At 38.1% G+C, this 27735-nt stretch overlaps 1 protein-coding gene across 2 annotated transcripts in view; it reads right to left on the reverse strand.

Moving 5' to 3' along the window:
- Positions 1-3615: 3615 nt before the first annotated feature.
- The window catches only part of RELN (reelin), a 633193-nt gene continuing 609073 nt past the window's right edge, over positions 3616-27735 (reverse strand). The window contains exons 61-65 of one of the 2 annotated variants that reach the window (XM_006882610.1): positions 24183-24402; positions 20596-20793; positions 18914-19012; positions 10692-10697; positions 3616-4748 (exon numbers count right to left, since the gene is read on the reverse strand). In XM_006882610.1, the coding sequence (XP_006882672.1) occupies positions 4652-4748; positions 10692-10697; positions 18914-19012; positions 20596-20793; positions 24183-24402 (620 nt within the window). In that variant the 3' untranslated portion in view covers positions 3616-4651. The remainder of the gene's footprint in view (positions 4749-10691; positions 10698-18913; positions 19013-20595; positions 20794-24182; positions 24403-27735) is intronic. The other variant, XM_006882611.1, reaches the window with a different exon arrangement.

Genomic DNA, 27735 nt, shown 5'->3' on the forward strand with positions numbered 1-27735 from the left:
GCCCTAGGCCCGGCTCCGGAGACGTGTGCGGCCGGCGGGCTGCGGGCGCGCAGCCGGGCAGGGGTCCCTGGCACCGGGAGCTGTCGGGAGGATCAGTCCCACTTTTTGTAGTTTTAAGGCGCTCTGGTGGCCTAGTGGTAAGGAAATGTGCTGTCCGTAGGGGAAAGGCACACAGCTGGAACCCACCAGCTGCCCTATAAACAAAGATACATAGTCTCCTCCTGGGAGATTAACTGCCTCTGAAAACCTGCTAGAGGGTCAGCTATGGGTTGGTTCTGACTCCATAGCACAGAACAAAAACCAAAAGCCACCAGACCGCCCTTCCTCGCCACTTGTTGTGGATCATCGAGTCAGATACAACCATGATTTACTTGACCTCTAGTGAAGAGGTTCCACCTCCAGAGCCTTGGTCTGCCTCAACCTGTCCTCAGGAAATACCGGAACCCAACCTTTCAGCTCCCCATGAGGGGGTTCTCCTCAAAGCACCAGTGACTCCCGGGTCCCAGGAGCAAGAACTACAGGTAACTTATCAGTGTATCTACTGTCTATGAATAGTAGCATTAAGGGGTGATTACAGTAACTTTAGAGTAAGTTAGTATACTATCTCTAGCAGTATTTCTTATACTTCTTTTTGTGCATTTTTACTGTTCACATATCTATCTATGTATTAGCAGCACTAGCTCTATAAAGAATTGTTTTCCAGGCTGAATATATCTTTCCTTGCTGCACTAGCATGATTTCTAGACAGGGTGTCTAAACCCTGGAGTAAGGGAACAAAGGCACTGGAGAGGGACAGACTTGGCTGTTTCCTTGCATGGCCTCACGTGTCTACAAAGGGAAGATATGCTTCTATTCATGTTGGATTTAAACCCCTACAAAACCTAAAAAGTCATTTAGAATAAGTACACAAAGGACTCAGTAGGATATGGAATGTTAATAAGAGCTTCTCACCTCTGAACTGGAAATGGGTCATTTTTCTAGACAATAAATCCACAAATGACTTTTATACTTATTATTATATTTGGGTGGGAGAAAGGTGGGTGATTCTATGTGATTGACTGTGTCAGAAAACCCTCTGGAATGTCAGCTATGAGTCTGTCCTGATTTGAGATAGATAACCCCACCACCAATTACATTTTGTATGTAAGACAGTTTGTAGCTACTCTGGAAAAGTATGAACGTTTTGTAACATTCTTGTCAGATAATTTAAAATCCCTTCTGTAATTGTTTCTTAGCTGTCATCCCAGACCTATTTATTCAACTCTTTAGCTTCTTTTTCTAACCCTGTCTGACTATTCTTGACACCTCAGCCAGAGTTAATATAGCAAAGTCCTTTAATAAAACCTTCCTGTGGCTCCCAGAAGCCACTGATTTAAAGAACAATTTCATTACCATAAATATCCAATGATTGGAAAACTTTGAAAACTTAAAAACAAAACCACAAAAAATTCAATTTAAAAACTGGCAAGAGAACAGTTTAAAAGTAATATATTTTAGGACATTATGATTATCATAAGAGTTTGGAACTAGGGTTGCAGAGTGGTGTATACTCGGGGTGAGGGTGGGAGGGTGCAGGGAGATTATATACCAATGAAGGAGTTTTTATTTTGCTTTTAAAGAAGAGCGAACTGGGGGTGGGGGTGAGGTGGGTTGGGAGAAAAGTTCAACAATGAATGAATGGAAATCCTCAATCTCTGTAAATGTTCATGGAAATTAATAATAATAGTAAAATAAAAATATATTAAAAAAAAGAAGCTTCTCCCTATCTAACCTGGGTTCTCACTCCCCAGTAAAAAGATCCTCGCCCATTTCTTGAGGCTGACTTATCACAATTAACCATTCCCAACATTTTAATGATGTTCCCCCACCCCAAGGTGCCAAGCTAGTGACGGTCTGTCTTTGCATGTGCTGTTCCATTTCTAGAAAATATTTCCACTACTCTCTCTGCTGCCTATTATTTTGTATTTTTTTCCTATTTTAGATGTTCATGTGAAAATAGAGAATAATAGAACAAACAACTTTATGTAACAGCATGTTTAATATTTCCCTTGTTTTACTGAGACCCTAGGTAGGCTCGCTAATATTACTTAAGCATTACACTAGCCTTCCCTTTCCATTCCCACAGAAAGAGCTATCAATAGGGATTTTTGTTGTTGTTCCATATTAAATCCAGTATATACTATTGTTGCACCACATTTCATTTGTATTCTGCATATTTGATGGTCATTTTCTGTTTCTGACTAGACTACAAATTGAGGAAGGGAACTAGGCCTGTTTTACTGTTGTTGGGTATCACATGTATTTTTGACTCACAGCAAACCCACATAACAGAGAACTTCCCCAGTAGGCTGCAAGCTCGATGGAAAAGAGCACTAGTATCACAATGGTGACGTGTGTGACCACCACACACACTTGGCAGTTCACACCCACCTAGTGGCTCCAAGGTGAAAAGTCTAGCAAATTCCTTTCCTAAAGATTATGTTGTTGTTGTTGTTAGGCGCCGTTGAGTCGTTTGCGACTCATAGCGACCCTATGTACAACAGCCCTAAACCCTGCTCTGTCCTGTGCTAATCTCATTGCCTCTGACACACCTAAAAAATATAGCCAAGTGAAACCTACAGAAATCCAAAGTCTCTGTAAACTTTCATTAAAATAAAAAAAAAAAAAAAAGAAACGAAACCTACGGGAAACTTCTACTCTGTCATATGGGATCACTGAGCTGGAATTGACTCAACAGTGCCCAACAACAGCAGTCTTTATGGAAGGTGACTGAGAAATCTTTTTCGTGCAGAGGCTCTGGGTGGACTTGCGCCAGTTAATCCTTTGTTTAACAGCTCAGTATTTAACTATTATACCATCAGGGCTCCTTAGTATAAGACTCTAAATAAAGTATCTTAATAAATGTTCATAAAAGCATGTTTATTGTTGAATGCGCTATTTGCCATAGTTATAATTAGAAATTTATTTATGTAATCATCTGGTGATAATCTTCTTCCATAAAATCATACACTTCCTTTGAGCAGAGATTGTGTTTCCCTTGGTAGTGCTTATTGGGAGCCAGGTATCATGTTACAAGTTTATTATTTTCAAAATTCCGTACTACCTTTCCTTTAGGGTAGCTGCTGAGTGATCAACCAGTTCACACTGTGTTGTTGTTGTTAAGTGCCATCAAGTCATAGGCACTCATAGCGACTCGATGAACGAAAGTCCTGGACACCTGTATAACTTTCATCCTTTCTCCAGGTTCATGGGGTTTCCAGAGGCAAGCTATTATGGAAGTGGATGCCACTCCTGCTTCTAAGCTTGTTTTAATCGAGGAGCTTCACCAAACACTGTCCACCATGGGTAACCATTATCACATTTGACTCATCAGTATCACAGTGTTTGGCTTCACAGCAACCTCTGTACAGCAAGTGGACATACCAGGGTTATATGACATACAAGGATGTTTCACCAAAAACAATTAAAGGCAGGTCTGACAGCCTTAACACTAGTTAAAGAAAAATGGCTAAAGTGAAATGCATCTTCACAGATGTTGTTGGTAAATGGACTTGACACTGTCCTTTCCAAACCTTACCTAAAATTTAGTTACAAGTGAAAAAAAGACAAATGAACTTCACATGGCTTTTGGACATGGTTTTATTTAAGCATGGGCTTTTATAGCTTAGTTTCACAAGAGTGCAACCTTTTAGGTATGTTAATAGACAGTTCAGGGCTACAGGGCCATAGTAGTGTTGCTGGTGTTGGCACAACGTCTTCAGAAGGTGTGAACATGACCCACAGGGGGAAAGAAAAGATCTACAAAGAGAACACGATGAAAACATTCACTGCTTTACAAGTCACTCTGTTACCACAGACACAAAATGGCAGTTACTGTTAGGAAACCAGCCACAGAACTTTAAAAAAATCTTTTTGACAAGGAAATGGGAACTCCTTTTCAGGGATAAGGGTTCTTCATTCACAATTTTTAAGTAGAAAATGGTTCAAGGTCAGGCATTTTTCTTATCCACAAAACAACGCTAAACCAACATACATTTTTAAGGAGTATATTAAAGGAATACAATATCTTTACAGCTATCTTGTGGGGTAGGTATTTCAATTAACTTCCTGCAGAATATAAGTAGCCCAAAATTCAGCAGCAAAATATCGCAACAAAACAAGTAAATACAGTGTCCATGTGTTATATGTAGAAGAGAATACATAAAGGACAAACAAGGATAATTTAATCATATAAAACATGATACATAGCTGAAATACAGTCCACTTAAATAGCTTGGTGACCAAGAATGTTAAATACTGCACTAAATGCCATTTAAAACATATCTTAAATTTTTGTGCTTAAACTTTTTTTCTGTTAAACTATTTCTTACTTTCAATACTGCCACTGTAACTGATTTTACAACATTATCACAATTGTCACAGACACATTGACATTAAAACACTTATGAGAAAATAAGTCACTTGTCATTAGTTCACAGTGTGGGAAAGTGGTTTTACACTCTGTCTTGAGAAGGGCTTTCAGGTCATCACCAAGTCCTTCACAAAAATTTCCTGATACCAGTTGCAGTGCGAGATTTAAAAAAGAAAAAAAAAAAAAAAAGGGAAAGCAATACATCACATGTTGAAAGGAAAAAGAAACTTTTTTGATTCTTCATGGATATCGTCTAAGTGACCTTCGTCTTCTGTTGTAGAAGTGCCTGAGCCCATGTTGTCGTGAAAAATTCATCATGTAATTTTGTTTTCGAGTGCTGTTAAAACCAAAGAGGGTAGAGGAGGGAGGGAAAGGGGAAACAGCATGTAAGTTCCATCACTGAAAGCAAATCCTATTCCAGGTCCTACATTACTTTGCTATTTACATAAAAAATTAGCAAGTCATGCAGACATTACCAGCCAGGGGCAAAGGACCTTAAGTTTGACATGGGTTCAGTGCCTTTGGCCTTAAAAATCCCCTTCACTACGCAAACCAATATAAAATAAAACCACATTTTATAACCTCTTTCTTTCAAAAATAAGCACTGAACCAGGAAAGATGATGAATTCTCTTAATTTACAACAAAAACGACACAAAGTACACATAAATTTGTACTTTTTCTTCTCGAAGTCTTCCTGAAAACATTATTTGAGTGAAAGTAATGTTGGAAGAAGAGTGCCTAATTTCAAGATATCTTTAAAAATCAAGAGAAACCATTTGGTCTATAGCAAACAATCTCATTTAAAACTTAAATAGTAAAAATGGACCGAGCTTATTAGCTGAGTCATCTTGATCTTCCTAGTGTATACAGTCTAGGGGCAGAATGAGGAAGCTTTTCTCAGAAGACTGGAGTCTACGTTCTTCTTCAATTAATAAGGTGGCTATAATCTAATAAACATGGCTTATGAAAAAGAGACAAGTGACAATTCATAAAATACTAAGAATGTGTAAATGGTTGTAATGTATTTATATTCTTCCCCATATACATATTTATACATACAGTTTATATTATATATATATATAAAATAATAAACATCTTGAAAATAGTTTTCAGGAGCTGTAGGAACTTGAATAATACTCAAAGTTATAGCTTCTAAAATATCAATATGGCAAATACATTTTAAAAGGGATCATTACATATGAAATCATTGACAAGAACAATACCTCTCTCACATACTGACCTGAGTAATAACGTAACTATTTGTGCCATCAATATGTGGGTTATATTGATGAACTTAACAATATGTTCCACTTTCATCAGGTATCTTGAATACTGTGATGGTTCTAAAACCTTTCCTACTTAATTTCACAGAATCATGAAGTGTGTCTGGAGTGAGATAATATCATGTGATGTGATGCCCATCAAGATGACCATGACATGAACTTGAGTTTGAACAAAGATGGAAAGGACAATTTTGCACTAAGCAACGTGCTCTTCTGGGGTATCAACGATCAGCAATTTACCGAGCAAGGTGGAAAATGATACTTAAAGTAAGTGATATTAGTTACATACAGAGAGGTATAGCAGGCCTTTAGAAACCCTATGTACAGTTGTGATTGTAAAATATAGAAAACTTTAAAACAAGAGGATTTGGTAATCAAGTTGGGTCATTAGAAAAGAAAATTTATCATAAAATGTCTCAAAAATACAAAACTCAATTTCATCAGATATGTTTCATCAAAAAGCAAGAGCATCTACTCAAAATGTGGTTGGAGGTTAGACATCAAAGGGACATATAAAACAAAGGGAAGTGTTAATTACTTTCTATCCTGGGTTTCTCTGTTGTCAAAGCGCTAGGAATTATAGAGTGTATTCTGAAGACAATGTAGACAAACATAAAAAAAACACAACCAGGTTTGTCTTCAGACAGCTGTACTACTTTTCCTACTCCTTGAGCAATGAGGAGATAATACATGTCTTGATTAATATGATAATTTTCAATGTCATAGTTGAAATTAATTTATTTACTACTTCTTCTAGAAAATCCACTACTGTCCAGTCAACTGTGATACAGAAAGAGTAGGAAGGCCCACAGTCTCCACAGCTGCAACCCTTTCTGGAGGGAGACTTGCCTCACCTCATTGTGGCCATGTAAACTCACCCACTGTTGCTGGGTTGACTGCAACTCAAAAGTGACTTTCCCTCTGGTTTCTGAGCCTGTAAGGCTTTAGGGAGTGGAATGTTGGTCTTTCTCTCAAAGAGCACAGCAGGTGGGTCGGAACCACTGACCTTTCTGGTTTATAGCGCCACATGCTACACATGACACAGCAAAACTCCTTATGGAAAGCCCAGTTACAGAGGGAAAAAAAATAAAGGGATAAAAAGGACAATGATTTGAAGGGCCATATTCTTTCTTCATAAAACCCTTGCGAAAGAAGTCTTAGTGCCATAGTTATGTGCTTGGCTGCTAACTAAAGGTTGGTGGGCTGAACCCCTCACTCTGCAGCATAAAGATTCAGCAATCTTCTCCCATCAAGACTGCAGCCTCGGAAACTGAATTAGTCAGGATTTGTCCCATTGAGTTTGGAATCCACTTGCTATGAATTGGAATTGACTCAATGGCATTAGAATTTTGGGTAGGGGCTTTCTTTCCATCAAGAGCCTGGAAAGTGTATAGAAGATTTGTAGTAGGCTGGTAACAGGAAGGTCAGTGGTTTGAACACATCAGAGGTCTCTCATTAAGATTTACAGGGTCAGAAATTCAGTGGAGAGTTGAGACAAATTGGAGCCAGCTAGATGGCAGTGGATGTCTTTAGCTTGCCAGCACTGAGGTCCCCTTAGTTCTTTCTCTGAGCTATTAGTGTCCCCTAAAATATTTTCCTCATCTCAATCATTTCCTCTTATAAAAGAGGCTCCCCATAAAAAATGCTATAAAATACTAAGACAGTGGAACTGCATGTGCATGCATTTGTGCACACACACAATCAGCTTGACACATCAGTTGCAGCTAACTTTCCCTAAATGTTAGGTTTATCTTGCTCAACAACCACTTAGAATCTTATCTGCAACAGCTCAGGCAGTTTAGCCAGGTATTTCAAGTTGCCTATGTACTTAATCTCATTCCGCTTTACAGGTCTTTTCTCCAACTACACTTCTATGTAGACAGCCCTGTTTACATTTGCCTGGAGCCTTTTCTACTTGCCTCACCCCCTCAGTCAGTTTCTAAGTTTGTATTCATTGCTCAATTCTCACATTTTTTCTTTAATCCTCCTCTCTATAAATTAACGTCCCCACCCCCCTCCCCTTACTCTTTATCCAAGTAAGGAACCTGGTAGCACAGAGTGTGTTGTGTGTTGGTCAGCTAACAGAAAGGGCAGTTCGGGTCCACTGTCTGGTACTCAGAGGAAAGATAAGCAGTCTCCTGTCATAGAGCTTTATTGCTCGAAACCCCGGAAGAGGACTGCTATGAGGTGGAATTATTAACTCAGTTACAGTGGGCTGAGCTCTGACTCCCAAAAATGCTCATTTTCTGTTTGGAGTATTCGGGCTCATATCTACGTCTTCCTTGCTGTAGGTGTCTACACCCCAAATCCCCTCTGCCTCACACCAAAGCACTGAGACTCCTGCCTGACCTGCGGGTGGTCAGGGCACATTTGTTCAACTTTTGGTGACTTACTGGCTGGATTCCTGTTGTAAGTCATTATTCTTTAACTATAAGGAATAATCGCAAAGTTAAAGTAATAAGAATGATCCTGCTGAAAACATGTTAAAAAATAAAAATGACTCAGAATTTAAAATAGGTGAAATATCTTACATTCAATACAAACAGAAACTTGGAACACTCAAGACGTCTAGTTATCTCAATGTGACAGCGTGATGAAGCTGCCTCGATGTGTAGGGTCAGGGCACCTTTCGTTTCAACAGAGGGCAGTATGCGTGCTTAATGGTTTTGCAGGACTTTTCCCATGAAGTTATTTACTTACTATGGGATGGATTTAAAGCCTTCATTTTTATATATGAGAAAAATTAATATAAGCAGGTGACAGTTTTTTAAGATCCTGAGAATTAGGCTATGGTGAAAGCTTACATCCAATTTAGGGGCATTTTGATTCACTAGTTATATATATATATGCAGAGCAATATGTATCAGCATATCTCTGATCACTGAGAATGTTTGTATAATGCATTTGCTATACATGTTGAGTATTTATATAGTTCTATTATTAAATGGTCACATTTTTCAAAGTATCCTTGGAACTAGGTTGGAAAATTGGTATGTGAAACATAAATAGCAATCTCTAGAGTCAGTAAGGTCAGAATTGCAAAGGAAGATTTTTTTCCAGTGCTAGAAAAACAACCCAGCAGAGGGGAAGTTAAGTCAAAATCCTGTCTCTAGAACCCTTTAATGAACTGATCTGGTTATTAAGTCGTTACAGAGCAGGAAAGGAAGACCCTGTAAGATGGACTGACACATATCTGGGGTGCTGAGGCTAGGAGTGTCAGAGACAGTGAGATTGGCTCAGGATAGAGAAGTGTTCAGAGCTATTGTGCACAGGAGTCATAGTCAAGCTGATGGCACATAATAACAGCAACAACAATAACAATGACAATAACTTCTAAAATGTCCAACTTAGAGTCCTGGGCATTAGGGGAATTTGAATGAGTCTAGAGATCTTATGTTTATTCTTTTTGTGGAGATCTGTGAGCTCGTTTTTTATATTTGTGTAACTATAGATAATTCACAATTGATATAATAATAGATGCACTGGAACTCCAAAGACCTACTTCTTCACTGCAGCTACAGAGGACATAATTGTTATTGTAAGTTCAAAGAAAACAGGTAATATTCATTCCAAAGTATATTAAGTATGCCACTTGACCTATCAATTTGATTTGGTTATAGTTAGACCTGGGTATATTTTCAAATTTCTATCATCATGAGAATTTAAGTGAAGTCATTAAAAGAGCAGAGAATGAATATCAATGGCTTCTTGGAAATGCTGATTTAAATTTCTGTTATCGCTCAGGGAATTTAGGGACTTCAATGGCCTATGAAGTAGACAATGCTTCCTTTTTCTGCATAGGGTGCATGGATACTGCCAAGCCCTTTGAAGAACTAGTGACTACTCTTTTGAACTGTTACCCTACACTGGAGCCACTATCTTAGCTTGCTTACTTAGACAGTAGTAAACAAACTAACAGGTTATTATAAATGAAAAGAGATTTGACAGAAATATTTGGCTCATTTAATTTATTAAAATATCAGTGGGAATGCGGAAGATAGAGAATTAGTAGAAGTGATTCACACATGTAAAAATTTAGGCATTATTATTTACCAGTAATTGATTTATCATCAAAATGTATGTGACAAAATACCACAATTTACATGAATGCAGAGATCAGATTCCATTGCACTGCTAGATATCATAGCTATTAATGAGTGAAAAATGAAAAGCTACCGTTCAAGCTAATCAGCAAAGTTCTACTGTAGAAAGGATGGTGTGCATTAACTATAAAGTGCATGTCTTTCAGAAATGCTGTGTATTTCACATTTTTTTTTAATAAAATGGGGCAATCATGATATCTTATAATGCCATGGAAATTTTAAGGATTAAATGAAAGCTTTTAGTATCAAGGTATTCCATAAATAAAAACCATTTAACTTTTATTTCTCTTAAGTTTTAACATATTTTGATTACAAGAGAAATGTATGTACATATTAAAGATAGAAAATCTTAACTAAGGGATAGCTCTAGAACTCAATTATCAAGAGTAAATCCACCTCCCTGTGCCATTTCACTTTTATCTTAGCACAGAGCTGAGAAGTGAAGGTGCCCACACGCATCTTCCCCACCGTGTATTTTCTGAAAGAGAATGATTTCTTTTAATCATAACTCTTAGCTCTTTAGTACATTCCTACTTTTGCTTTTCTTTCATAACAAATTCATAAATTGTGAGGGCATCAGGCGCACACAGTACAGTGCTAGGAATAGAGAAAGATGCAAGTTGGCACTCTGGTCTATGCTGTTATACCTAATATTGTATATGAATTAGGGAAATAGAAAACACTAAATTCAGAGTTTAGTCTTCGATAACTGATTCAGGTTTATATATACCTGGATATAGGTTTCAACTGTTCCAGTATATTCCAATCCCATATCCCCATAGCTTTTCCTTTTCAGTAGGAAAGGTCTTCTACAAAACTTCTTAGTTAACTGAGGTGATGAATCTGATGAAACTATTAGTAAACAGTTGCCCAGATTTAGCAAGACGACTTACCTTACTCTAGTGGAAAACCAATGACAGCAAATAATGAAATATAACACAAGTTAAAAAATGCCTTTCAATGCATGCAGCACTCTGATTAGTCATAAAAGTGTGATCAGGTTTAGACGCAATAAAGGATTTTTCATCTCTTTTGAAAATAAAAATTAAAGAAGTTATTTCTTATTCTTCCATACCTAATAAATACATATAATTCACTTTTCTATGTAATGCAGCATGCAATAACTGCTCATAACATATGTTGAAGTACATGTAGCTATAGAACCACATTTGGCATAAATGTTGCTTATTAAAGAGAAATACTTAAGTAATAGTTTAAACATTTATACTTAAGATGGACAAACAGTAGTAAGTTTAATATCTGATTTGTCAATTTACATTTTAGGAAATACATATTCTTGAATATATTAAGAAACAGGCTTTTAAAAGTTCAAAAGTCCTCTATAACATATAAAGTCAAATTGAATAAAGGATGAATATGCTTTGCAACAAATGTAATATGCTAAGTATCCATAAATCATTTGTGCCAAAAAAGTGACAATATATTGATAATGAATAGCATGAGGGATGGTCAGGATGGAACTTATATTTTTTAAATCTGATAAATGTATTTCAAGATTATAGTTAGGTTTTTCAAGTCTCAGTAAAAGTGGTTCACTTTTTACTGAATCCATTTTTAAAGGCTAACTCTTTACTGAGCAATTTGTTTTCAAGGTACACATGCAAAAACCGGCCCACTTCATTATACATATGGAAGGTGTGACTGAGACGCACACAGGAAATGTGATGTGTGAATGAAATGCATAGTTGGGTAAGGTAGATTCTTAGGATAGAAGGGTCCAACAACAACAACAATAACAACAACAACAAGATTACAAGAAATAATTCTCTTTTATCCTAAGAAGAACCTCACTAGCATGGATCTTGTGAGGGATCTGCCCAAATGTATTCATAAACATTACTGAAAAACAAATATTCTACACTGACCAATGTATTCTGAGAGATTAGATTTCTGACGCTCAATTGTCAATGATCGTGCTATGCTACATCATTCAGACTTTAGGGAAGGAGGGATTTTGGTAAGCTAAAGAGGCTGAAAAAAAATGATCTGTCAATTTGGTTTATCTGGTATATGATGGATTAGTGGGAACTAAGCACCGTGAAGTGCATTTCACGAGCAGGTTTTATTATTCAAGAACATCCTCAGTGTGGGAAGATTATACTCTCAAACAAGCATAAGGCGTTCGTGACTTTGCTTGTTAAATTTTTTAAGGGTGGTTTTTATCTTCATGGCATAGGGCTTCTCATTCTGTATATCCATATTTATGAACCTCAAATCCTTCCACATGTAGTATTTTGGTATTGCATTAAAAATGACATTATTTATATAGCTCATTAAGCAGCCCTGGTGGTACAGTGGTTACAGTGTTTTGCTGTAAACCAAAAACTCAGTGGTTCAAACCCACCAACCACTCTGCAGAAGAAGAGGTGTGGCAGTCGGCTGCCGTACAGTGTTACTGCCCGGGAAGCCCTCCGGGGCAGTTCTAGTCTGTGCTACAAGATCGAAATGAGTGACATCACCTCAATACTAGTGACAATTTCTTTTCTATATTGTTCACTTTAAAAAAAAATTGGAAATATTTTCAGACGTACTAAATTTGCTCTCATCAGCCATGTACATCTTCTTGGTTAATTCGGGCAGAAGGGAGTTTAAACTCAGTGTAAGATACCATGCGTGACCACTGTTGTTCTTCTTCAGGGTTTTTAGCATGTGTCCTTGGTGCACACGCTCAAACGCACAACTGTGGTAGATTAAGGCCAATCTTCACTTAAAAAAGAAAACAGAGTTTTAAAAATTCTTAAGTGAAGTATATGGCCCAACCATTAGTTGCAAAAACATATTAGGAATCTACTTTGCAGCTACTCAAGTAGGGCTTGTATCTCCTAAAATATACTCTTCTCCCTCTACTTTAGAGAAGTCAAGACTACTCATTTATATAACTAAATGTTCTTATGTAAAAGTATAGTTAACTAAGAGGATACTTTCAGGTCATAGCACTTGATGGAGGTAGTCTACCTATTTTGAAACAGATATCTGCTGTAGCAAATTTACAATTAGTAATATTTACACTTTATAATACGATTATTGCCTAACTTCTTTGTGTCTCATTTGGTTGAAATATCCTCTGGAAAATGATTTCGGTTTTCTGAACTTTCTGATACTTTCTATTTAAGTAAAATAAATGAAGGAATTAAAGTAATTATAGGAATATCCAGTGCATGCTAACTAGTGAATATTAAAAAACGTTCTGTGACGCTTATAAAAAAGTACTTTGGAAAGGCAGAGTGGCATAGAAATGCTCAATTCTTAGAAAAGAGCAAAATATAAAAACCATGACACTGATAATTTCTTAATACTGTATTTCATAAAACAAATTGTTGAATTAGGCTTCATGAAGTATTTCTTCTTGTTAAGAAAGAATGAAAAGGAAATAAAAGTAATCTCTATAATTTTAATACATTTAATAAATATAACTGAAGATACAGAGTTTCCTTTAACATTTTATGTGTAATACCCGTACATAAAATTATATGGCCATATGTATAAAGCTCACCAGTCAACTGTCAGTTTATTATACTGTGGGTGGTTTGTGTGTTGCTGCGATTTTAGAAGCTATGGTCACAAGAATGCCAAATACCAGGCAAGTCACAGATTTTGGTGGAAAAACTAAGAAGAAAGATCTGATTATCTAGTTCTTAAAAAAAAAATAAAATTCAGAGCAGTGAGAAGCTTGTAAATTGCAGTGGAAAATTGTTGACATAGTGTAGTAAAAAAAAAAAAGAATCCTTCAAGTTGCAAGGGAGTAAAACTATGACTGGGAAAGAACCTCCTTGAAAGCACAGTCTTACAGATTTTGATGGAGTAAAGCTTTAGGGAGGTTTATCTGCTGATACAGAAGGGCTCAAAGTAAAAGAAACTATTGCAAACATCCATTATTAGCTGGTACATGGACTGCACAAAATATGAATCTAGGAAAATTCAAAGTTGTCAACAAAGAAGTAGAATGTGAGCTGAAATGTACTGGTGTTGGCCATTTTTTAATAGGTAAATAACTTAGTATAGTATTCTGGGTCTTTAAGAAGAATGACACACATTCATTTTCAAAAAGAGTATTTCAGGATCCATCCAAAGTACACCACTGTCAGTGATAGGATAATATCCATATATCCTTAAGTAAGGGAAGTTATTAATGCCAATTAATACACAAACTCCTACTGTTAAGAGGCAAAAGAAATGGAAGATTTTCACCAACTCCTGAAGTATGAAATTAACTAAGCATGCAACTAAGATGCATTGATAATTAATTACTGGTGATTAGAGTGAGAAAGATGGAAACAAAGTGTAGTAGTAGAATGTAGAATTTTGAAGACTGATGATCTGTTCATTGGAAATACCCATTTTCAACAAGATTACTGATATACCATTTTATTTTGCCAGATAGGATAAACAGGAATTGAATTAACTACATCTATGGAAAGAAATCATGAAGCAGCTCAATTTTCAGTCAGATGAAGACTAGGAACTGACTATGGAACACATTGCCCATTGCTCACATGCAAGTTGAAGTTAAAGCTGAAGAAAGGAAAACAATCCATCAGTCAAAGCATGACCATGGGTATGTCCACTCAAATCTAGAGATCATCTTAAGACTAGATTTGATACACTGCCCACTGATGACCAAAGAATGCATGAACTGTGGAAGACATGAAAGATATTATACACAAAGAAAGCCAAAGAGTGTTAAAAAGACCAAGAAGAGCAAGAGATGTCAGAAGAGACTATGAAATCAGCTCCTGAATGTGTAGAGCTAAGGTGGAAAGGAGAAATGATGAGAAATTGGAGATTTCAGAGGTCACCTTAAGAAGACAAAGTATTATATTAATAAAATAAACAAAGACTTGGAGTTAGAAAACCAAAAAATGAAGGACATACTTGATATCCTTCAAGCTAAAAGAATGGAAGACATAAATTCAAGCTTCATGTTGTAATAGTGGAAGATTCTGAATGTAGAATATTGAATGACACAGAAGGTATTAAAGATAGAGTACGACAACTGAGCCATGAACAGAGATACGTACACTTATGTTCATAGCAGCTTTATTTATAATAGCAAGAAAATGGAAACAGCCCAAATGGCCATCAAAAAATCGAAGGAGAATAGAAAAAAAGTGGATAAATAACCAATGTTGTACTGGAACAGATAAGGGAGAGAATTGTTTAAAAGGAATATATGATTAGGTATTATATATATAGGACAATGATCCAGAAAAAGAGGTACATTGCAAAGAGTACTAGGGGTGGGGCATGAAGGAGGCGAGGGAGGAAACTGCAACAATGAATGAATTATTTTTTTAAAAAAAATAAAGTGAACTGAGGAAGGGGGAAAGAAGGGGACAGGAGAACATGTGCAACAATTAATGAATGAAAATAGAAATTTTCTGTAAACTTTTCTTAAGATCACAATTAAAATAAAAAAATTAAAAAAACCCAAACAAAAAAAAAAAACCCCAAAAAACCCACCCCAAACAAATAAAAAAACAGAGACTTTCCAAATTAAAAAAAGAAAAAAAAAAAATCCAAACCCTACATCACAAAAACCAAACAAGTGGATTGAGAAATTGTGCTACATTTCCACAATGGAATACTTTGCAGCATTAATAATTTCATAAAATATAACATGAGAGTCTAGAGAGCATTATGTTTACTGAACTGACTCAGTCTCATAAAGACAAATACTGCATAAGACTATTATTGTGAAAATAGAAGGATAACTAGTAAAACTTGTTTCAGGACCCAAGGGGGGAAGGGGTGGGAGCAGAGGGGTGAGGATGGGCGGGGGTGGGAAGAGATCCATATTTGTAATTGTTCCAAGGGAAAGTGATTTAGCAGAATGTGGATTTTACAGAATATCATTAATGCCACACAGAAATAACCTTTTACAGACAATGAGTAATAAAGGGTTGCACTCTACACCAAAAAGATGAAATTAAAAAGGACATGGAACAAGGGATATCACTACTGATGCCAAATACATCTTGGCTTAAAGCAGAGAGTATCAAAAACATGCTTACTTGTGTTTTATTGACTAGGCAATGACTTTGACTATGTGGATTGTAACAAGCCATGGATAAAATTGTGGAAGATGGGAATTCCAGAAGCCTTAACTGGTCTTAAGAAAAACCTGAGTGTAGACCAGGATGTCATAACTTCAGCAGAATGAGAGGATACTTCATGGTCTAAAATCAAGCAAGGTGTGCATCAGGATTGTGTACAGTGAATATGTCTAATTCATCTGTATGCTGGGTGAAATCTGAGAAGTTGGACCATATGAAGATGAATGAAGGCATCATTAAAATTGGTGGAAGTGTCCTTAACAACTTGTGATACACAATCTCGTTGAAAGCGAGGAGGATTTAAAATGTTTACTGAAGACTATCACCTTCAGTATGTATTACACTTCAACATAAAGGGGAAAAAAAGCCTTCACACTTGACCAATTAATGGCATATAGAAAAATGGAAAAAAGAGACTGAAGTTGTTAAGTATTTCCTTTCACTTGGTTCCAGAATCAACATCTGTGGAAGCAGAAATAAAAAAAATGAAAGGATACGTTGCACTGGGGAAAAGCGCCACAAAAGACCTCTTAAAAGTGTTAAAGCCCACGATTGCGGTGAGTCAGAGATGAATACAGTACCTAAATGACAACAACAAGCCAAAAGCAGGTTATTCTTTACCACCTCACATGCATGTGAAAGCTGGACAATGGATGAAAATAGATTCCTTTGAAGAAGAACTGATGCCCTTGAATTTTGGTACTGGCAAAGAAATCGGAATATTCTATGGACTGTCAGAAGAATAAACAAATCGATCTTGGAAGAAGTGCATCAGGATGCTCTTTAAATTGAAGATGGTGAGACTATACTTCATGTACTGTGGACATGAAGGACATCGGGATTGGTACAGTAAAGCACCAGCGGATAAGAGGAAGATCCTGACTTGGTTACCACAGTGAGTTCAAACACAGCAATAGTGTTGAGGATGGCACAGTACTGTGCAACGCTTCATTCTGTTGTACATGGGTGTCTATGAGTAAAAACTGACTTGACTACACCTAACAACAACAGTGTATAAGTTATAATTTGAAATTTTTCTCTTAAAGAAGACACCAAATGTAACTCAAATCACATTTGTAAAGCACATTAGCATTGGCAATGCTAATTTTTCTTGAAAAGTTTTAATGCCCTTGTGAGTTTGAGAAATTACCTCTGTATGAGAGCAGACAAGTGCTGTTAAGTGACCTTGTTAGGTGATACATTCATCAAACTACTGAAATTCTGGAGATTGAATAAAATGGATGAAAGTTTTATGAATACAAATCATTGGTTCAGGAAAACTCAAAGAACATTCCTGGTGTTTCCTATAATCAGCCTGATCTTTGTAATAATATTACGATGCTGGTAAATTCCTGCAATTGCTTGGCTGAATGGAAGAAGTATCTCTACAAATACTGATGTGTTAAGACTTGTTATGTATTCAAACTTTGTAAATAAATCAGTTTAAAAAATTGTTATGTCTATTCAAGGGAAGGATTAGCATCCTGTCTTTTTTTCTGAGAACTGTTAAGTTTTGATGTATCTATGGGATTTGGTGAAGCTGTGTCAGTCACAGGAATCTCCATGGATACAAATTTTCTTGGTAAGCAATTAGATAGGTAAAAAGTAGTTATTGACTCCCATCTGACTCTCAACCCACATATTAGAATCACTTGAGGAGCTTTGTAAAAAATAATGCTTAAGTCCTACCACAGATCAAATTTTACCATGACCCCTAGGGAGAGACTTGTTTATTGGGGTGTTCATTGATGTTTTTATAGCCTTCCCAAGTGATTCTGATGTTCAAGCAGATTAAAAAGTACTGTTTAGAAAGGAATATGGTGAGAGAAAAATGGGTATAATGTTGATTTTTGGTCTCTCGGAATATTTCTCTATGGCTTTATGGTACGCTTATTTCTTACAGAATTTGGAATATTCTATTGTAGAATAATGTCATCTGAAGTAATTGATAACTAAGCAATGCATCAGCCTCATATTTACAATCCAATGAGCTTGGACATTTGCTTTCAACTTTCCCTTTGTCCTGTAGAGGCAGAGCCCGGCAAGTAGTCCAAAAGCAGCAGAGCGCACAGTGGGGACTCGTGTAGGGACCAGTCGTTCTCGGATTCGGGGGTTGATATGGATGCCATGCAAGCAGGTGCCTCAGTGAAAACTAAGACGAAGGCTAACTCACGACTGAGAAAGTCAGCTCATGGCTATGATTGAAAGAAAACAAATCTGGTAGTTTTCCTACCAATGAATAATTTAAATTTGCTTTCAGAATGACTGAAATCAGTAAGAAGACTGATTTCATTTTTGTTTTGGTAAACAGAATGAACATTTGAACCTATCTACCGAGAAGATTCGCCTCTCCTTGCCAACAACTTGGAGCCATCAGTCCGAACCCGTCGAGACATAAGCATTCCAGTTTTACAGGAACTAGATTGTTAGAGAAAAAGCAAGTCATCTCTCTGAGAGGAACAGCCAACCTGGGTAGGTAAGAGCAGTGAGAGCCTTATATACAGGGAGAACAATGGGGGGACATCCTTGACTTGGCAGGTGCTGGGATTGGCCAGGAAGGATCTGAGACCACAGATCTTTAGTGACTGGTTGTCACTAAATGGAAGAATGCCTCTGGCACCTGAGGATAAGGTCGGTGTTTGCAATTGGCAACACTAGAGAGTAACATTCTGTCCATGGACAGGCATGGATCCCTTCTCTTGAAGGATGTGATTCTACTTTATAAGGTTACTTAGATCTGGCAAAAGACATTGTTTCCCATTTACCTGAAGACTTTCATTTTATCTGGTTTAACCAATATGATCAAATCCTTATTAATACTTTGCTCACTGAAAATTGCTAAGACACATTAAATACTGTTCGGGGCTTTGTTACTTCAGTGTTGACTAGAGTTACAACTTGCAGTTGCCGAACAGCATCAGCCAAAGTGGTCCTGTGGGGGCTTCTTATCAGAAACAGTTCTTAATTAAGGAGCATGCAGTGTTGAAGACATTTCAGACCCCTGTGCAACGGACATGGGCTAGCACGTGTCGGATACTCACAGGACAACCTCCACGTGGTCCAAAGCCCACTGATCATGACCTGTTCCATTGTGGCGTGGCTGCCACCAACGCAGTAACACACCTTTCATCCGCGCCTCCCTAGGTTACAGGCAGAGAACAAAGAGGTTAAAACTGGGATACACGGAACTCTCTGGCACTGGATTTCCAGATTCATGTAATAGGGTTATGATAACCAACTCAACAAAACCTCGGGCCTAGAATTCATAGTTGTGTAGGTCTTAGTAGCAGTCTTAATCTACATTGGACCACTCATGGGACTTGTAATAATTTCTCATCTTCCTCCCTCCATTCCCCTTGCTTGATTAGTCTCTGAAAACAGGACATTCAGTCGACATATGTAAAGTCCCTCTGTGTAGCAAGCACTGTGCTTAAAGCTGGGGCACAATACTATAAGCAAAACTGATAGTTACCAGGCCTTAGCAAATTCTCCAACTAGTGTAATTTCTGAGTGCTACTGAGTCAATATCAACTCCTAGTGACCCCACGTGACAGCTTTTCACTTCTCCTGTGGCTTTTCTAGGTTATAATCTTTAAAGGGGACAATTCTTGGGTTATTCTCCTAAAGAGCTTTGTGATAACATTCAAACCGCCGCCCACTTTTTAGTTTGGAGCCATCTGTTTAACCTTCATTTTACTAGGGGCTCCTTTACTACTGTGTCCACTATTAGAAAGAAATACTCATTTTTAAAGAATAGAGTATGGACTCATAGCTGACCCTGCAGTGGACTTCCAAAGGCATTAGGCACCCAGGAGGAGATTACTTGCCTTTCCCCTTGAAGCTGCTAGTGGATTCGAACGGCCAGAGAGGCACAGCCTTTGGGTTAGCAGTGCAGCACCCTATGGACTAGGGCACTAGAGTTCTCCCTAGCGAATCAGAGTGGAGTTCATCTCCAAAGGGGAAATATGGCCAATCTCCTGTGGGACTGAAGCCAGGAACTCCCTGGAGGGTCAGTGTGAGACTGGACCGCAATGAGTTAAGAATATATGCCACGGTAAAGGAAATATGCAAAAGGGTGTCATTGCGTTTAGCTCTTAACTCTATTTCATCTTGTTTTAGTCCTTGCTTCAGTTTTGCCTCTTGTTCTAATAGCAAATGGTAACAGCAATGGAACTTTGGACGTCTGGATACATCTTGGTCTTTCCACCACCTACTAACATAGGTTTCTGTCAGTTACCAAGTTTTGTGTGTATGTCTTCTGGGAGTCCTTTGGCAGTGCAAATGGTCACATTTTCTACTACCAATCAAAAGGCTGGTGGTTTGAATCCACCAGAGGCATGCTGGAAGAAACGTCTGGTGCTCTTCTGAAAACTCACAGGTGCAGTTCTACTCTTAAACCCACAGGATTGCGATGAGCTGGCATTAATTTGATGGTCACTAATTTGGGCTTTTTTCCAGTCCTTCTCAGAGGTCTGTACGCTTCTCTAGACCAAACTCTATGGTGGTCAGGTGCCTTAGTGGTAAAGAGTTGTACTGCCAATCCAATCACATGGGGTTCAAGCCCTCCAGCTGCTCCATAGGAGAAAGATGGGCAGTCAGTCTCCTCCTGTGTGATTTACTGCCTCTGAAATTCCGCTGGAGGGTCAGCTATGCATTGGTTCTGATTTGATGGTACAGACAACAACAATATCTGTGATCGGGTCTTTCTGTTGAGGTTACTTACAGGGGGACATTGTAGGACACCCTCTGCGCCTGTGTGAAGTCCTTGGGCTGGTGCTGTGCGATGACGTGCCAGGTGATCCCGTTGTTGACACTGTATTGCAGCAGCACAGCCTTGTCCACGGCGTGGGGGCCGCTCAGGTCGCTGTTACAGCTGTCTGTCTGGGATGCACTCCCAATTTGCAAGACAAACATGATTTTGCTGGAAAACATAAGGGAAATAGTAAAAAAAGAGATGCATTTTCATTTTTTCCTCTAGTTCCCAAATGCCGTAATGACTTCCTTGCTGGGCTGCTAACCGGAAGGTGAGCAGTTGTAATCTAGCAGTTCCTCTAGAGAAAAATGGGCAATCTCCTCTCATAACATTTATAGTCTTGGAAAACTGCTGGAGGGTCTCTAGGAGCTGGAATGAACTCAGTGGCAGTGAGAGTCTTAGACTTAGTGTCCAAAATCCTTAATTTAACATTTTAATATAGTAAAATGGCATCCACTTCCTAAACAACATACCTCTGGAAACTCTACGAACTTTGATAAATGTCGATAATTATAGAAAGGCTTCAGGCCTTTTTGTTCATAGGGTCGCTATGAGTCGTGCTCAACTTGACAGCAATCAATAGCAAAACAGTAAAAACGAGAATTCAGCTTTATAACGAAATCATATTAGCTGTTTTTGTTGTATACCATTGAGTTGAAACTGACCTACAGCTAATCCTCTAGCAGATTTTCAGAGGCAGTTAATTGCACAGGAGGAGACTGCCCATCTTTTTCCCTTAGAGTAGCTGGTGGATTCGAACTGTGTGCCTTCAAGACTGGAGTGAAGCTTTTTATTACTCTGCTACTGGAGCTCCCTAGTAATATTTATTTCTATTATGTTTTAAATAATAATAGGGCTAGAACCCAGGAGGATGGGTTTTTCACATAAAGAAAACACCTCTGACTTCTAGTGATGTGTTATTTTTCATCGTACAAATTTGTTAGAGTAAACTAAAATGTATTCTCTTCTTTGAAAGGGAATATAGGCCAAAGAGGCAGCTAAGGACAGAGAGGACAGGGAGTAAAACCACAATATTTATGTTGCCTATTTTTCACAAATACCTCCAAACTTAACAGCATCTGGACAAGGACAGATCATGTCTATTTTAGGATGGAGATGTGGGCCATTCAGGGCCGACAGAAAGGAGTTAGGCATAGGATCTTTGGCCAGTCCTGCTGTTCTGTTCAGTATATTCTTTTACTTCACAGGTGTCCTTGCCTTAGATGATACGGATTTAAAAAATTTTACAGCATTTTCTTTTAATTTGAGGTAAAGTTTACAAGCCCTATCATTTTTTATTCTATCATTCATATAAATTTTGTTCTATGACATCTCAATTACAGTTTCATTCGCTCATTCATATGCATTTTTGAATATTAATTGCAGTGTTGTTGTTAGGCATCACTGAGTTAGAATTGACTCAAAGCTGATGTTCCAGTGGGTTTTCAGAGGCTGTAAATCACATAGGAGGCGAATGCCCATCTTTCTTCTGTGGAACAGCCAGTTAATTACAGTGTCTAAGCAATATTGCAATGGGCAAGTCTGCTGTTAGGGACCTTTCCAAAGTACTGAAGAGCAATGGTGTCTCTATGGAGACTAGGGTGTGTCTGATACAGGCCATGGTCTTTGCTATCACTTATTATGCATTAGAGAGTTGGATGACTAAGGAGGATAGAAGGAGAATTGATGCCTTTGAGCTGTGGTGCTGGAGAAGAGTACTGAGGGTACCATGGACTGCTAGGAAAACAAACAGATTCATCCTGGAAAGGGTTAAATCGGGCAGCTCTGCCTAACACACTTTGGACATATTGTAAGGGGAGACCGGTCCTTGGAGAAGGACATCATGCTTGGGAGGGTGGAGGGACAGCGCAGGAGGGGAAGACCCTCTATGAGGTGGATTGAAGCAGTGACTGGGGTAATCGGGATGGGAGTGTCAGAGACAGTGTGATTGGCACAGGACAGAGCAGAGTTTAGGGCTGTTGTACATAGGGTCGCTATGAGTCACAAGCGATTCGACGGCACATAACAACAACAACAACAAGAAGCAGCAATATTTTGTCCATTGGCTTTGCCTTCACCCAACTCATCTATGTATTAATTTTTATTTCCCTGTCTCTCCCTTCCTATCCCTGGTAACTATCTAAAACAATTCTGTGAGCAAATCTTTTAACAGCTTTTCATAATAATTTTCAAGATACAATTTTTTAAATATAGCAAATGCATCCTCATAAGCATTTTAATGTTTAACAGAATAACCTCAGTGTTAAAAAAGACACACCCCCCAAAAAAGAGCTAGGCCTTAAACTCTGAATTAATAATGTAATATAAAGTTACCTTTACAACATGGTATCCAATTGGTTACTGAGCCACTAGTTTTACATTATAAGGGACCAAAGGAAAATACTATGTTGTCTCTAAGTTGTGTATAAATTATTTGGCAGAAAATGAAATCTAAATGAAGATGGGTGTGGACACTTTGTTTTATCTCCATGATTACCATACAGAGACAAATTTTATTATATATTTATTACGTGTCATGTTAAGGGATGAAACCTATAAGAATACATTATTGATATCATGCTGGAGGATGAGAGCAAGAGAGTGATCCTCAACAAGACTCATTTGTTGACCCTTCCAGTGGTTTCCAGCATGTCGGAGATCACGAGGATGGCACAGGATGAGGCAAGGTTCAGATCTCTTATTCATGGGATGGCTAGGAGCTGTCATAGACTAGACGGTACTTAACAAAAACAACACCTCCCCCCCCAAAAAAAAACAACAAACCCACCACCAACAATGATATTTTCTAAAGTAGAAGTTTGCAGGTGACCCTCTATCTTCTCATTAACCAAACATCAATTCTCAAATATCCTTATAACTCATTAACCAAACATCAATTCTCAAATGTCCTTCCAGTATGACATGAGTACTTTGTAACATTTTAAATTCATGGTCATTTTTTTTCTTAAACAGACAAAAAGTGGTGTGTTTGGTGGCGTGTAGGCCAAGCTGGTAAAAGCCAGTGTGGAAGGAACTTTACCCCCTGCTGGTGTTTCTTTCTCAGTCCTTTTGCAAGGTTGTTATCTACTCTCTTCTGCAATAATCTCCATCTCCTATGGCATGTGAATTCTGAAGGTGTTTATCCATTTATCCAGCTTTTATCAGCCCACCCAGCCTCCACTTTGGTATACTTACATATGCCAAATAAAGGCCTATGTTTGCATCACTATAAATTTACTTCATATGCACATTTGCAGATTTACATACATATGGCTGAGATTAGATTATCTATATGGATTTTTCAGGGCCAGTGGCAATTTCTCTTGCATTATTCCTATGTATGTGAAAAATTACAAAGTAATCCTAAAAGAAATGTTAGCGAAACAAGCCAAGTTGTGGAAACATGTTCCTTGTACTCAATTCCAATTATACAGAGGTTTCTACTGCTTAGTATCATCTGTGTAGTCAAGTTCATTATCATAGCTAACAGACTGCTGAAAATAACAGGGCTTCTCAATGATTCTATGTCTGGACCAGAAGGAAGAAAGTTTTTTTACCTTGCTCGAGTAAGATCCAGAGGCTTGGTGGCAGCTTGCCTTATCTGACAGCCATTAAAATAGAGTGAATCTCCGTGGGCATAGGGTGCCAGCTGCCCACAGCCACTTCCTATTACTCCACCTTGAATGGTCTCCCAGTTTGCCTCAGTGACTCGTGCTGACTCAAAATTGTCTTTAATATAGCTGGGAAGGTCATGACTGAAAACAGAGCAATCATCACCTGGAGGAAGAGGAAGGATCACAAAAATTAGTGGGAAAAAGTAAAATCATCAAAGCTTAAAAAAGAGGTCAATTCTGAGAAAGATGGCATAAATTATGTACACTGCACTGAAACAGATTAGGGAGAGAACTCTTTAAAAGGGATTTATGATTTGGTATTTTTTTCATGATGGGAGTCAAGAACGAGGGCTGCACAGTGGAGTGGAATTAGGGGAAGGGATTATATAACAATGAAGGAATTTTTCTTTTACTTTCCAAAGAGAAGAGTGAACTGGGAGGCGAGGTTGGGCAGGGAAAAAGTTGCAACAATGAATGGATGGCAATCCAAAGTCTCTGTAAACTTTCATTAAAATAAATTATTTTTTTAAAAAGAGGTCAACTTCAGATTGAACTCATTGATGTTAAGAATGGCAAAATACCAAGCAAATGCAGACTATCAGGAATGAAGATTTCTATTTATTTTGGCAATTAATTAGTTTACATTGCTAAAAAAATCTCATCTTTGAGTCAATGTTTACTAAAGTATGCATGTGCTAATGTACTTATTGCTGCTAGATCTGTTCTGTAAATATGACAGCACCTGGCTGGCCTGTGTGTGCATCAGTCGTGGGACTCAGCAGGGGGCTCACCCTGAAATAGAAGTCAACTTAACCTCTTTCTTATTCCAAGCATAATTCTGTAGTAGGTAGTTAAGGCATGTCATGTTTTGTCTTCCTTTCAGCTCCAAAATTGATGATTCTTATAAGCAGATTCTATATCCTATTCATTGTTGGATTCCTAATGACTAGCATACTTTAATGTGCTAAAGAGCAAGGATGTCAGTGTAAAAACTAAGGTGCACCTGACAAGCATTGGTGTTTTCAAATACTTTGTGCACATGCAGAAATTGGACTAAAGAAAAAGCAATCCCTTTGAATTGTGCTGCTGGTGGGGAGTTGAGAATATACCTGGGGCTGCCATAGGGACAGTCAGATTTCTTGGAGGAAGTGTAACCAGGGTGCTCTTTAAAGGCAGGAATGGGGAAACTTTATTTCACATACTTTGGGTCTGTTTTCATAAGGCATCAGTCCTTGGAAAAAACCATCATACTTAGAAAAACAGTTAGTTAAAGAGATGAAGACCTTATATGAGATGTATTGAAGCAGTGACTGCAATAATGGACTTGAACATGGTTGAGACAGTGAGAATGGATCATGATAGGGAAAGATTTTGATCCCTTGTTCAGAGGGTTACTATGAGTCATAGTCGACTTGACAGTATTTAACAACAACAGTAAAAAGACTAAACTCATACAAGATATCAAATAATGAGGCTGAGATAAAGAAATGAGTAATGAATAAACTTAAAGTGTCTCTCAGAGATCAGTGAGTGGAAATACCAGAGTTTGTTAGTGAATGTATATGAGCTTGCATTTTCCCTTATTTTGGGTAACACATCTTTTCTAAATACTTACGTTGTTATGTGCCATCATGTCAGGACTGACTCATAGCTGACACTCCAGCAAGCTTCCAGAGGCTAGAAATTGCTGAACGGGGAGTAGGGTGGGGATTACCCATCTTTCTTCCACAGAGCAGCTGGCAGATTTGAACTGCCTGCCTTTGGGTTGATAGCACAACTTCTTATTTAAGGAAGTACAACTCTTAAGGACAACACAACTCCTTATTTAGTAAGAAGCTGTACTGCCATCCCAGAGGTACACAGTTCAAATCCACCAGCAGCTCTGTGGAATAAGGATGGGCAATCTCTTCCTGTGCAATTTAGTGCCTCCAAAAACCTATTAGAGGGTCAGTTATGAACTGGTTCCAACTAGATGGCACACACATAACAACTAAATACCTATAGGAATTAAAAATGAAAAGGTGTTAATACTGTCAGATCAGAGGAAGGGCCAAACTCCAAATATCTAGTACTTTTGGTGAGACACTTGATTGGTTCCATTGCCTAGAATTCAAATTTGCCAGCTAACACACAGACAGACAGAGTTAGTCTCAGTAGAGAAGAGGATGCAGAGGAGAAAGGAGATGGCTAAACAATTTCTAATTTCAGAGAAATGGAGCAGTGTACATTGACTCAATCAATTTCATTTAGAAATGAGAAAACAGCATAAATTGCCAGATGTCTATATCTCCAGGGAATTCCAATGTCAACCAGCATAACAGTACACAAAGACAATGTTCTTTTTTTTAAAAAAAATTTTATTATTTTTGTGTGCGTGTACCGTCAAATCAGATCTGACTGGTACAGGAGGAGATTGTCCCTCCTTCCCTGGCAGAGCATCTGGTGGATTTGAACCATTTGCCTCTGGGATTGTAGTTGCAATTCCTTGTCACTAGGCCACCAGAGCTCCCCAAAGACAATGTTCTAAAACCTAATTTGGTGAGTAGCCACTAGGGTCTTAAAAGCCTCCAAGTGGCCATCTAATATGTAACTATTGGTTTCACAGAGCAAAGATTGCCATACAGAGCAAAGAAAAGTGAAGGAATGAAAGACAAGGAAACAATTAGTCCAAGGACCACATGAACCCCGGCTTCCTTCACCTCTCAGGCCAGAAGAACTGGACGATGCCTAGTCTCTTCTGCTGACTACTCTCAACGGGACCACAACAGTAGATCTCACTCGTGGTGGGAGAAAAAAATGTGAAATCAAACAGGTCATTCTCACTGATCTGATGGGCCTTAGGAACAGGACTCTTAGTGACCCTTCAGGTCAGTCACCCCATGACTTAGTTTTGAGGCTTATAAGGTAAACAAGAATACAAGGATGTATGTGTCCACCATACAAGATCAAAATGGCAGCTTCCCCCCAGCGACAAAACTTACAAGGGATAGGAGCCAAGCATGAAAGGAAAAGAGAGGCTGTGGGAAGATAATACCCTATTGTGGAGACTAAATTTACTATTACAAAAGAATGTGTATGAACTGTTGAATGGAAAACTAATGTATTGTGTAAACTTTCACCCACATCACACTAAAGAGTTAAAATGAAGACAAAATAAACTACTAAAGTTCAAGTAGATCCTACTCTACAAGTAAGACCTATGGATTCTCACACTAAACACTTCAGAAAAGTTGGATAATTCTGTTCTTTTAAAAAATCTTTTGTCTTAAGAGACACCACAAGAGACGCCAGGGTAGAATGGAAAGAATGATTAGAATACTGATCTTCTTTCTCACTGACTAACTTTGTTATCTTAAGCAAGTCACTGAACCTCTCCAAGTCAGTTTTTTCATCTATAAAATGGGAATAACATTGACCACAGCTAACTTATGAAGATTATTATCTACACAGAAGTTCTACAGGACACGTCACCTTCCCTTGGAGACAGCACAACTAA

This window comes from Elephantulus edwardii, unplaced genomic scaffold (assembly GCF_000299155.1).
Source record: "Elephantulus edwardii isolate Elephantulus edwardi_28Jun2011 unplaced genomic scaffold, EleEdw1.0 scaffold00022, whole genome shotgun sequence".
Lineage (NCBI taxonomy): Eukaryota > Metazoa > Chordata > Mammalia > Macroscelidea > Macroscelididae > Elephantulus > Elephantulus edwardii.